Genomic DNA, 12236 nt, shown 5'->3' with positions numbered 1-12236 from the left:
AGGGCAGCGGCGCAATTCTTCTACCTCTTCCACCAAGCCGCCAACTGCTCACTACCTATTTCAACAGCCACAGCGGTAACAGAAACATGAATAAAGCCAGCAAGCATATACAGAGTGGTATCGGGGTGACTACATCACCCACCGCCGTCAATGCAGTCGGCGCACTATCTACACAAAAGAATGTCATCAATTCCATAATGAGTTTTTTGCCCGACAATCGGCCCATAACATCGTTGCAAATTGTTGAGGATTATGAAAAGTATGTAGAAACTTATAGACAGCAAAAATCGTATATAAACATTCGTAAATAAGATTGCATGTGAGATACATATCTCAGTACATACATATATAAATATACGACACAGCTGCGTCCGAGCATAGGGTGCTTACGGCAATTCTCAAAACGAAAATTACACTTGCAGAAGTGCCGCCATTAGTCAGTTGCTTTGCTAATAAAAGTAGCTGATGGTTGCCTAAGAAAGTGGCTGCTGCTGTTTGGGCCGATTCCCGTAAGTTCTTGGCCTCACAAGCAGCGGTTAATGCTATTATTGTTGCTGTTGTCTCGGCTGCTTGGGTAGGACGTTCTTATTGTTGCTTCGTCGATTGGCACTCTTGCTTGCGGTCGCAAAATTAGCCCACAATGCTTCCGCATGCATGAATTTTTCTTGAAATTCCCTGCATAAGTATTAGATAGTTGTATAAATGGCCCCCTTCACTTTGGTGTAAATGTCATGCTATATGCGTACAAACTTACATATGTACATATTACGTGCGTTGGATGGACGCAGTGCACTGTGGGTCGGAAATCTTGTATGGGCGAAGTACATTTTTTTGGATGTGGTGGAAATGTACAACACATTAGAATATGCATAAAAATTAAAGTAAACAATAAAACTCAAATAAAAAATTAAATTTTTCTATTTTCCAGGACCTTTTAAAAAATATCCTGAGGTCCTGGTGTTTGTCGTACGGATGTCTCGTGGGATCCGCATCACTTCGGTAAAGTTACGATGTAGACATTGTAACAGGTTTAACTCTGACTTATGCAGAATCTATCTGGCTTGCAACCATTCCTTCGCCTGATTCTCAAACCTGCTGCAATTGAATGTGTAAGAGCTGGATACATCGAATTTTTTTGATCTTGCATGGTTTTTGTCTTCCTTTTCACCGATTTCAAAAAAAGGAGGAGGTTATAAATTCATCGAAATGTTTTTTTTATGTATGTACATATGTGTGTTACCGCATAACTTTGGACAACGTTAACCGATTTCTGTAAAGGTTTTAAAATGTATGGTTGGTTTTAATGATTCCAATTCGAGATTTTATTTACCTTAAGATTTACAATTTACGTTCTAACTTTAATATAGTGCGAGTGACTTTATAATCAAGGGAATGATTAAATTAACAATGCAAATTGAATGAATTAATTTATGAATGTACGTAGATATGTACATATGGGAATTCAGTTTGAATGAACAATGGGTTTTCGTTTTATATGAAATTAATTTAATGGAGCTACTTATGTATATTTTGGAGATGGTAAAGATGATCGGGGATGATTATGTTTCCCACGTTGGATGAATCTGGTGGCTCCGTCACGATGATCGATGATATAAGGTTGGCTGCTATGAAGATATTAAGTAAGCTGAAAGAGAGCCCATCGAAAGAAGTATGTATTTTCAATTCTGTTCGTCCGATACGGAGTTTCTTTGTAATCGACAAGTCGCTTTGGAAAGATACAACTCTCTTGTCTGCTGGTCAAAATGTTTGCCTCTCTCACCGGTTCTTCAAGTCTGGTACTAATTCCTGGGCTTTCGAGAAACGATGATCATGTCGGGTCTCGCCTTTTTCCCTACCAATTGTAGCATCAGATCCTTTCGGATTCTAAGCTCCTAATCGAAAAACTGAGGAGCATTCCTGTATTAATATGAGACTAAGCAGTGGAATGAGTATATCTATATTAATAAACGACTCACTTCAAGGCTTTACAGATCAGTGATCCTGTCGGAGCACATATCTATCTTCAAAACGGTCTGAGTATAAGTTGTATCTCTGAGGCCTTTGATCCGTCAAATTCCTTAGCCAATAAACATATCTGAAAACTGATAAATATGTAGCTTGAAGGAAGATCATCATCCTATATAGGAAATAATGTCGTTAGTTTTTGTACTTGGCCCACTGTGCCGACCAACTTGCTTGCCCCCATGCATTTTTTTTTTTCTTAACCAAGAAGTGAGTTCTAGCGCTTTAACTCGAGCAGCTCGCGCTTGCGTGTGGCGTTTTTTTCGTCACGCTTCAACTGCAGCGCTGTCGCAACATGAGTTTTTACTTTTATTTCTACCAACCGCTTCCTATTTCTATTGCCTATTTGCAGCTTATTCTAAAATTGTCTTCATTATTTTCTAGATGCCCAAAGAATTTCACACCCGTACATCGTACATACGATCAAGATGCCGATGCCGATTTATGGCGTGAAAATAATATACTCTTTGGCCGCCAAACCACACGCTATTTATGCTTATCGAAGACTGAGGGCTTGCCCGAGTACGTAGTGGAGACGCTCAAGTAAGTAATGGAAAAAATACTTAAGTTTGTCTAAATATTCTTGCAAGTATATCTTTGTGTATCTAGGAGTAAATAATTTACATTATATGCATGTGTGTGTGTATGCATAGTTTATAATCATTTAATTAATCGTGTTTTTGTTTTTCTAGATAGGCGGATATGTACTTTAGTTGGGTGAATGGTTGAGCAGCGAACGAGTGTGGAAATTTTCGATATTGGTGTGCAAATTCTTTGCAAAATTAATTTATTTATACGTATGTATGTACATATCGTTACCTCAATATAGAAATGCCCTAACTCATTTTCTATTCAAATCCAGTATTGTATAAAAGTCTGCCGATAACTCACTAAGCACCTATTGGATTTTAAAAATGTCTACTACGGCATAAAATTAGTTACACTCTTAAATAAAAACAGCCTTTAAAAGAAATTCGCAGCAAAAGGACTCATTACTTCGTAAAGAAATTAAAATTTTAGATAACACCTTTCTATATCAAGGTAACGATACGTACGTATGTATATTCAACTGTAGAACTATTTATTTTCATTTCATTTACGCTCGAATTTTCCGCTCTGCTAGTTTCTGTTCGCCATCCGCAATACGAGTATAATCAATTGCTGCACTTTCTGTGGTATTCCGTTCGATTCCCTCGCAATGCAGGTGCAATTTTTTCTGCTTAGTGTGTTCTAAAAATACCCCCTTTGGTTTGGTGAGCTCTCGAAATGTGCCAATAGCGCATGCAACAGTGAAATTATGTATACAATTGGTAATCGTTAGTCCAGTTCAATATGCAAATGACTCATTGAGACCTTGACTAATTGATTCGCTTTACATGCTTAAATATATTTACGCGTGTTATAAAAGCTCAATCTATGTGAATAGCTAATTATGTCAATTTAAAAGCGTTCTGCTTTTCAGTTGTTTGCTATTTTAAATTAGACTTTGAACAATATCGCTGAAAGGTGCTTTCCAAAGTGAACAAAGTATTTACAAACTGGAAACAGAAAGCTTTTTGGGAAACTTCAAATGTTTCCTTTGTGATTTGATGATGCACAGCTTTCTGTGGCTATTATAAGAAATGTCAAATTTAAAATTAGCTTCTGTGGCAATCTTGAGATAAGTTATATCAAAAAGAGCGTCGTATATGAACTATCTGCCTAACAAAAACTCTCAAAGTCTAACAGCAACTGGGATTCATCGTTGTGCAGCGAAAAGTTAGACAATAAGTTCTCATAAAGCAGCCTCTCGACCCGTTAGCATATCGACAGGCCCTGAGCGGCATTCACAGGGAGTCGGTCTCAAGTTACGTAAACTCCAGAACTGTAAATGCCGTTCTTCGTCTGAGCTTCGTCTGCCCCGGGAGACTCGGACCACAGTAGCCCGTAGCTCCGGCTACTGCAGCCTGTTGAACTCGTACCTGGTCAAACTGGATGTAGAGGTGCAAAATGTGTGCCCGGCATGCGGAGAGACACCACACGACTCGAAACATCTCTTCGCATGTCCACTAAACCCCACTCAACTGACGCCTCTGTTTCTACGGACGGACCCTATAGAAGCAGCACGCTTCTTCGGTCTCCCATTAGTTGAGCTTGACGACAACGACTGAGTGACTAGCCGAACTGGGCGAGGTTGTTGTAGCCGCTACAATAACAACAACAATAATAAGTTCTCAACTCCAAGGTACTCTGAGGCTGTTATCCCCTTAATTTTGGCCGGTGAATGCTGCTCTGATAACGAAAAACCGACAGAAAAAATTGTTAGAGCATTTAAAATCCCACAATCGTTAAGCTGGAGCCGGGAATTCGGGGCAGTTGTCAAGTGCACGTGATGATCTCGGCAATTTGTATTTGACTCTGGAAGGCACTAAGTCAGACACAAAACGCTCAAAAAATTTAAAAGCTGCGCCTAAAAAACTCATCCCAAATAATAGAAGGCCTTCGCCAAAAGCGTATGTACATAATATGTACTATATATAATCCAATGGTGCGCCATGAGTAAAATTCGAGCCAGATTTTAATTCTCAGCATTAGACAAATATTCCATTATAAAACCTTTAATAATGACAGAATCACGCACACCCCTATTGTTTGATTATAAATTAAATTATATTTTGCTTTCTAAAAGCTCCCTCAATTACAGCTGCGTGCAATTTTATTATTATTCATTCTGCATAATTGCGGTTTTTCTTCATATATTGTACATAAATACATTGAAAAAAGTCAACTGGTTAAATCTAAAAAAAGTTGACTAAATAAATAACAATGTTTACTATGTATACAACAAAATAATAGCACTACCAATTTAAACAAATAATACGTTTATGTCTGCATTCAATTGTACGAGGAACGTTCGAAAAGTGCCCATTATTAGTTACAGTTAAAGTTGCTCGCTTGAAAATAGCTTATTAGCTGAGCTCAGTACTTATCAGCTTGCTGACCCGTTCAACTCTTAACCTCATCACCTTGCCTTCTCGCTGTGTGCGCGAGGCATTATTTAGAAACTAACTCGCGTGTAGAGTTGCTTGTACTGTACTCTAGTAAATTGTTAGACTCACCGAATATGGTTAATAAAAAGAGAAATTTGACAAGGGATGACGGAAGATCGTTCCACAATACATCATACTCTTACCCTGTCGGAAACCCAAACAACCAAAAAGAAGTTAATCAGAATCATTAGAAAATTATATATGTTTAATTATTTGCTATGTAGGTATTTTTAAATCGATCCTCGTGCTTGTAAAACCACGTCTCATTGTTTAATTTATCAATGTATGTCGCAGCTTTAATAAGCAAACAATGAATGGTAGGAAAAAATATGTTGTATTTATTAAGTGTACAGTGTAGTACAAATATACACAGATAACAATTCAATAACAAATAAATATAAGAAATGAACAATAAACAATAATAAAGTGCGTACAGATGTACGTATGTATGTACATAATATGAATATGCATACATATGTATGTATGTACAATACAAATTTTAAAGTAGCAGATGTTTTAACAGAGTAAAAAAGCCATCCTTCCTAAATAAAAACACTATCAGCTGATTGCCAAAAAAATGCCTACAGCTGAGATCACCTGTTTTTGGCATTTGCTCTTATCTTTTACAATTTCTTTCATTTCTATTACAATTTCTTCCATTTCTATTACAATTTATTCAAAATACACTAACAAATTGAACCAAAAATACCAATACACTAACCAAAAACACACCTACAGCCTGCCAGAAAAAACGATAAGAAGAAGAGTTACTTTACTTATGAAACTGTACGATGAAGAAGCGTTGATTTTATTGCTCTTGGACAAAATCGAAAACAGCTTTAGTGCACAAAACAAGCCAAACGGCAAATTATGCAAAAAAAAAATGCTTTTATTATTTTTAACCAATTTTTAAACCGCTTTCCAAGTCCTTATATTTTTTTTTTAAGAAGACGGTTTAAACAAAAAAAAAAATTTTACGACAAAATCAAAACCAGTTTTAGTGTAAAAAAGAAGCCAAACGGCAAATTGTGCAACAAAAAAATTAATTGTTTTTATTATTTTTAACCATATTTTAAACCGCTTTCTAAGTCCCTATTTTTTTGGTTTAAATAGCCTTATTTAAAAAAATTAGTGACTTGGAGAGCGGCTTAAAAATTGGTTAAAAATAATAAAAACACAGGCCTATCACAGATTCCGAGTGAAGTCCCGTCGTAAAAATATCTCCCGTCACGAATTCTGGAGAAATGCTATTAGCAATTCCGACGCATTCGTAGTTCGTGCTGCCTTTGATTTTTGTTTGTTTTTATGTTTTGTATTAATAATTCTAAATCAAGATATAATAAATCACAATAAAATAACTCGAAATCAGTGATACCATTCTCACGAATTTCGAATTTGCGGAAGAATTTCGTGATCACGATCGATAGGGACTTGGAAAGCGGTTTAAAAATTGGTTAAAAATAATAAAACCAATTAATTTTTTTTTATATAATTTGCCGTTCGGCTTGTTTTGTGCGCTAAAACTATTTTTGATTTATTACTGTTTGTTGAAATTTGAAAGTGGTACATAAAGCAACCGCTTTGGGTTTTCTATGTTATTATTATTCTTTTCTTCTAAAAATTATTGAACATTGAAAAAAAAAATTGCAAACAAAATTTTAATTTTTTTTTTAAGTTTATCTTGGAACGGCAAAAAACGGCAAATTTGGAAATAAAGGCTAGTCTTTTGTCTTTGAGTTTGGAGGGGTGCTTCGCGAACTTTATATAAAGCAAAACACCTTATATCTAAAAAAAAAAATACAAGAGCGACAAAATTATTTTTTCCACAACTATTTAACGCCAAAAAAACGGCAAATTCATGGGTATATGCGACATTTTTTTCTTCATGTTGTTTCGCTAAATTTATACAAATAAAAATCCGTGTTTCTAACGAATTAGCATTAGGAATTTCACGAATTAACACCAACATCAATCATTCATCAAGCGTATTGAGTCATCTACGATTTCAAAGTAATTGTATTTAATTCACAAGTGAATGATGTTGGGATTTTACATTTAACGACGACATAACAGCGCAAAGGTGGAGGCCAAAAAAAAAAACAGTACAACAATCTCAAATCAACGCAACTTGGGCGGGCTGGGCTGCTGGTGTAGAGTTCAAAGAACCTACGACACAATTACTGTTGCACAGCTAAGTTATGTAATCAAAGCAATATTGCATAATGCGGAGCGATTATTTAATGTGGGAGATGCAGTTAATAATTAGAAGGTTAAATGAAAAACATACATACATACCTACTCACAAATAATTGTATGGAATTTGGAATGTACATACGGATGTATGTATGTATGTACTTGTATAAAAATGGGTGCACACCTGTCAAAAATAGATGAGTAGCAGTAAAGAAGTATTTGTACTAATTATTTAATTTAAATGTTTTTTTTTCAGTTGAGCTAGCAAATTTATAGTCGAAAAACATGTATGAATGTTTATCTATTGTCATTGAAAATATTAATTAAGTCGTGTAAAATAATTCGCTCGAAATAAACCTACTTATTTATACAACTCAACCGTGTTTCTATTATTTTAAATTTTCAAACAATTAACCTATGTACTTAAATATTAAAATACATTTTTTGCTCCTTATCAACAACCGAAAATCCAACATAAAAAGTTTAAATTCTAAACATTTCTGCCAAATGTAAATTTTCAAGAATTATCACTTCTTGATAATAATCCGACTTTTGACTTTTGACTACAAGTGCAAGCACCTCATATAAGTTGCGTTCCCGTACCTGTTATTGAAAGTTATCAAAAACTATCAGCTTTTTGCGTTCGCGTACTAAAAACTTGCAAAGTAGGGGAAATTTAGAGAGCAAAGTGACATTTCATTTTGAGGGGAAGCTGTTAGTTTTTGCTGGAAAACATTTGCTAGAACTGCAAGTTACTTAAACTTAAAAATCATCAAAATAAATTTCATAAATTGCAAACAGATAACTTTGTGCTGGCAAATTCCTCGATTTCCCCTACTTTGCTACCTGATAATTTGTGATTATTTGCAATAATTATCAGCTTGTCGAACAGACTAATAAATATCGTCACCTGAAATGCAAAAAGACGTATCAACATCGTAACTGAAATAGAAAAGTCGTGACTAATATTTTAATTTCTTTCTTCATAAAATGATGTGGGGAGTTGTAATTCGATAAAATCCATCATATAAATAAAAAAGTGAATTTTGATATTTTTAATAGTTATGACTTTCTGCATTTCAACAATGTTGTTTGTTACGTATTTTTGCATTTCAGGTGACTATATGTACATCGATGTTTACGCAAATTTATTCGGTGATTCATAGCTTATAGCCGGTTTGTTGACAGTGGGAAAAAAGCAAATATTTGCTTCGAATGCATCTAATGAATATTTAAAATGTGTAACGGACATCAATTAGCATATGAAGAAATGTTTTCTTAACTTTACTTTAGTTATTTACCTTAATCTTTTTCTACTTAAATTAGTTCCCAATAGGTGTATTCTACACTAGTGTATCAGTTTTTGTATAACTTTTTTCATTTTAAGAAAAAACTATTCAATGGCCAATCAAAGATTTTTACAGATTTTTTTTTACAAATTAACGTTTTAAAAATTCCAAATTCATGCCAAAATGCATTTTCGACAAGTCCTACGTCATTTTAAATCAGCTAAGTTTAAAATTCATATTTTTAGAAGTTTCCTTCGAACTATTTGTAAAAAATTTAGATATTTCTGAACCTAGAGTTTCGTAAAGATGTCACACTTTCATTTTAATCTACCAAAAGTCCATTTCTCACCTCAGTACTTAGCGAAATTGCAAGTAAATCCAATTATTTACCTACATAACCTCAACACTAAACTCAACCATAACCTCAACAGCATCTATAGTAATTATATCGCGTGCAGAAATGTAAATGAAAACCAAAACTGAAAAAATATTATAATTTCAGTTTGATTTAGGCAAAACTATTTCTTTTTCGCCTGCCTATTTCTTAACTAAATTCCGTAAAAACTATTCAAAAATATATTTCTTAAATTTGCATTACTTCAAATTTGCATTTCAAATCCATAACCTCTAAAAAAAAGACTAGTACATAATTACCTTGCATTTATGTATTTCCAGAGTTATACCCGAGAAAACACAACCTCCCAAAGAATTTTCGCTGCTCTCGCGTACCGCCGACACAGAACAAAAGGCGTGGCGCAAGCGACAAATTTCCTATAAACTTACCAAGCGCGGCAATGTCACACAAGCCGTCACCGACATAATTCTGTGCTCAAAATTAAAAGTAGCACCTGAGGGCTTCAAATTAGCTGGGTAAACAAACAAATAATAAATACATATTTCGAAAATATCATTTTCCTTTCCACTAAATCTACTTTTCACTTTTGTGCAGTGATATAAATGGCGTATTGATTTGTTACAAAACCGGTGCCATACCCATACGTTCACCGCCACCGGTACCAGGTGTCGCGTCACACTTACTAAACGGCGGCAGCGCAGGCAACATCAGCAATGGCAGCAGTGAGGTGGAGAAGGCGTTGAATCGTTTAAATTTGAGCGGTGGTGGTGGCGCAACCAACTGGAATGGTGGGCCACCCAAGCAGCCAGTAGGTGTATTATATTATTACATAGGCACTAAGAAGTTATTATTTTTTTTTACTTTTGTTTTGCAAATTTTAGCTACCACCTGTGCCCAGTGACCATGACTACGAAGAAATACAGGCTTCATATCAAATCAAGTCACCGCAGCGACCTGCACCGCGTCCACCCTTCACAGCCAATACGGCCACAAACACTTCAGGACATAGTGTAGGCACTTTGGGTGCCTACTCTGAAGTAGAGGGTGTGCCATTCATAATAAATCCAACGCTGAAGCGTGTCACCGACAATGATGTGAGTGAACATTTTTATTAGGATTTTTGCAAAATTTTTGGATAATGTGGTTAAGAAATATAGTATATTGGGGGCTTGAGTGGGTTCGCTTCGCGTTCTTAGACGAAGTGAGAATGACAGCAAATTTTCATTTGTCAACTGTTCTTTTGAAAGCATCAAAAGTTGGCAAAGTTTTTGTTTTTTGGGTCGAAAATTTACGGCAAAAAATGTTGGTTGTTCTTTCTTTTTACAAAACCCTAAAGTGAACTTTACTCAAGCCCCCTCCATATAATATACATACAGTTGCGTACAAAAATGGATTAATGGGTTTTCGTTTTTAATATTTACATTGTTTTTCAAGCTAAAATTTTGTTGATATTTTTTTTATAAAAAATGTCGTTCATGCTTTAACAAAAACTGTATAAATCACACTTACAAACTTTATATAGACCTTAGAAAAATTCCACAAATTTTTATCTAAATTTTGAGCTTTTAAATCAGAATTTTTAGCAATTTTTTGGGTATGCAGTTAACAAGCTTATAAAATTCTAGTAAATAAGTGCAAGGATTGAGCGACTAAAACCCGCATTGATTTTTAATAGTATTATTTTACTTAGAAAAATATCAAAAACATGTTAGCTTGAAAAACATTGTAAATATTAAAAACGAAACACCATTCATCCATTTTTGGCCACCACTGTACATACATATGTATGCAATCTTTCATGAAGTATAGAATAAAACTAATTTAAATACATATGTATATCCACTTTTCATTTTTCCAGTTACCTACACTGCCACAAATCGCAGACGTGCTTAAGGGACTCGATTATGATTTTCAATTAGAGCGACAAATACTTTGCACTATGAAATCATCGGCATCGAAAAATCCATTCTTTAAATAAACAAAACAACACTTTCTGCAAGCATATATTAAGAAACAATAAAACATAAACAAAAATTATTAGATGCATATGTTTTAAAATTAGCTGTTATAAACAATGTTAAGAATTGACTAAAGAATTTCGAAAATGTTTTATCACTAAAAGAAATTAAAAAATTGTTAAATGCGCTCGCAAAAACAAAGTGAGAAATTTAATAAAAACAATTAAATTGAAAAATCAATTAAATTAAAACTAATAGCAATAAAAATTAAGAATTAATTAACACAAAGAAAAAACGAAAAGTAAAGAAGCTGGAACACTCGAATGCACAGACGCAATTTAGCGTAACTGTAGCGAGTTTATCTGCACTTAAAAAAAACACTTAAAACGTAAGAAAAGCGTACTTTTCAAACGCATACAACATTTCTTGCATTCATTTTTACTGTATTTACTACACTGCAAAACGAAATTAGCGCTTACTTGTTCGGCTATCGAGTCGCATTTGTTTTTAAATTCTAAATTATATACTTAATTTTACATAATTCTTTAGTTTAGCAAAATAAATGCATTAAAAGACTTTTCCATCTATAACTTTTCTACATCTTCGTGCCTTCCACCTGTTTCTAGCAAATTTTATTTCTCCTAATCCTAATATCTTTTTAAACACTTTTTATATTAAATTAATTTTACCTAAATTAAAACTTTAATTATAACTCGTCCCAGCCTTTTTCACACTCACCAATTCAATGTACACCAATTATTGTGATAAATTTTTGTCATAACAAAGTAAAAATCATATAAAAAAATTTATTATAATTCGCCGTAAATATGTACACGTATATTAAAAATCAGTAATTGCATAGAATTTGATTTTCTATATTACAAAAAAAAAATGTATTTACCACCACATTATACAAAAAATATAAATATACGTGTGTTAATTTAATATAGTTTATTATATACAAAAATAGTAATTATTCTCCAATCGGGCATACGAATAATTATTTATATGCATATAAACATACTGGCGTATAACTAGGCTAGTTGTTAATTGTAAAAGTATTATATATTGGCATATTCATTAGAAGTTTATATTAGTGAACATGTACACACAACTTAAAAAATAAAAATACATACTACATACATAAATACATACTGATAAATAAAATTAAAAACTAATATTGCCGTAAAATTAATCTGCAGCTGTTAAGTTATTTTTTCATTCCTTAAATAAATGCGGCAGTGATACTTTGTATGAGAGAGCATAGCCTGCACAAAATTGTGTGTTAGATGAACACAATCCTTTTTGCTAATAACCAGGGAACGGATTTTTAGTACCTAAAACCCTATAAAAAAAGTCAAAATAAAATAACGAAATAGACTGGAAAAGG

General features: G+C 33.8%; 1 protein-coding gene across 1 annotated transcript in view; it reads left to right on the top strand.

Annotated features, from left to right (window-relative positions):
• LOC118748834 (multivesicular body subunit 12A) overlaps positions 1–10925 on the top strand; it is a gene marked incomplete in the record, with an annotated part of 22971 nt that extends 12046 nt beyond the window's left edge. Inside the window, 6 exon segments of the mRNA XM_036483537.1 lie at positions 1–259; positions 2407–2565; positions 9209–9403; positions 9483–9696; positions 9770–9982; positions 10747–10925. Coding sequence (XP_036339430.1) covers positions 87–259; positions 2407–2565; positions 9209–9403; positions 9483–9696; positions 9770–9982; positions 10747–10866 — 1074 coding nt within the window.
• Positions 10926–12236: the final 1311 nt, after the last annotated feature.

Source organism: Rhagoletis pomonella, unplaced genomic scaffold (assembly GCF_013731165.1).
Source record: "Rhagoletis pomonella isolate Grant_MI unplaced genomic scaffold, Rhpom_1.0 Rhpom_scaffold_00013, whole genome shotgun sequence".
Classification (NCBI taxonomy): domain Eukaryota; kingdom Metazoa; phylum Arthropoda; class Insecta; order Diptera; family Tephritidae; genus Rhagoletis; species Rhagoletis pomonella.
Note: the sequence above shows the minus strand (reverse complement) of the source record. Positions and strands in the feature narration are given on the sequence as shown.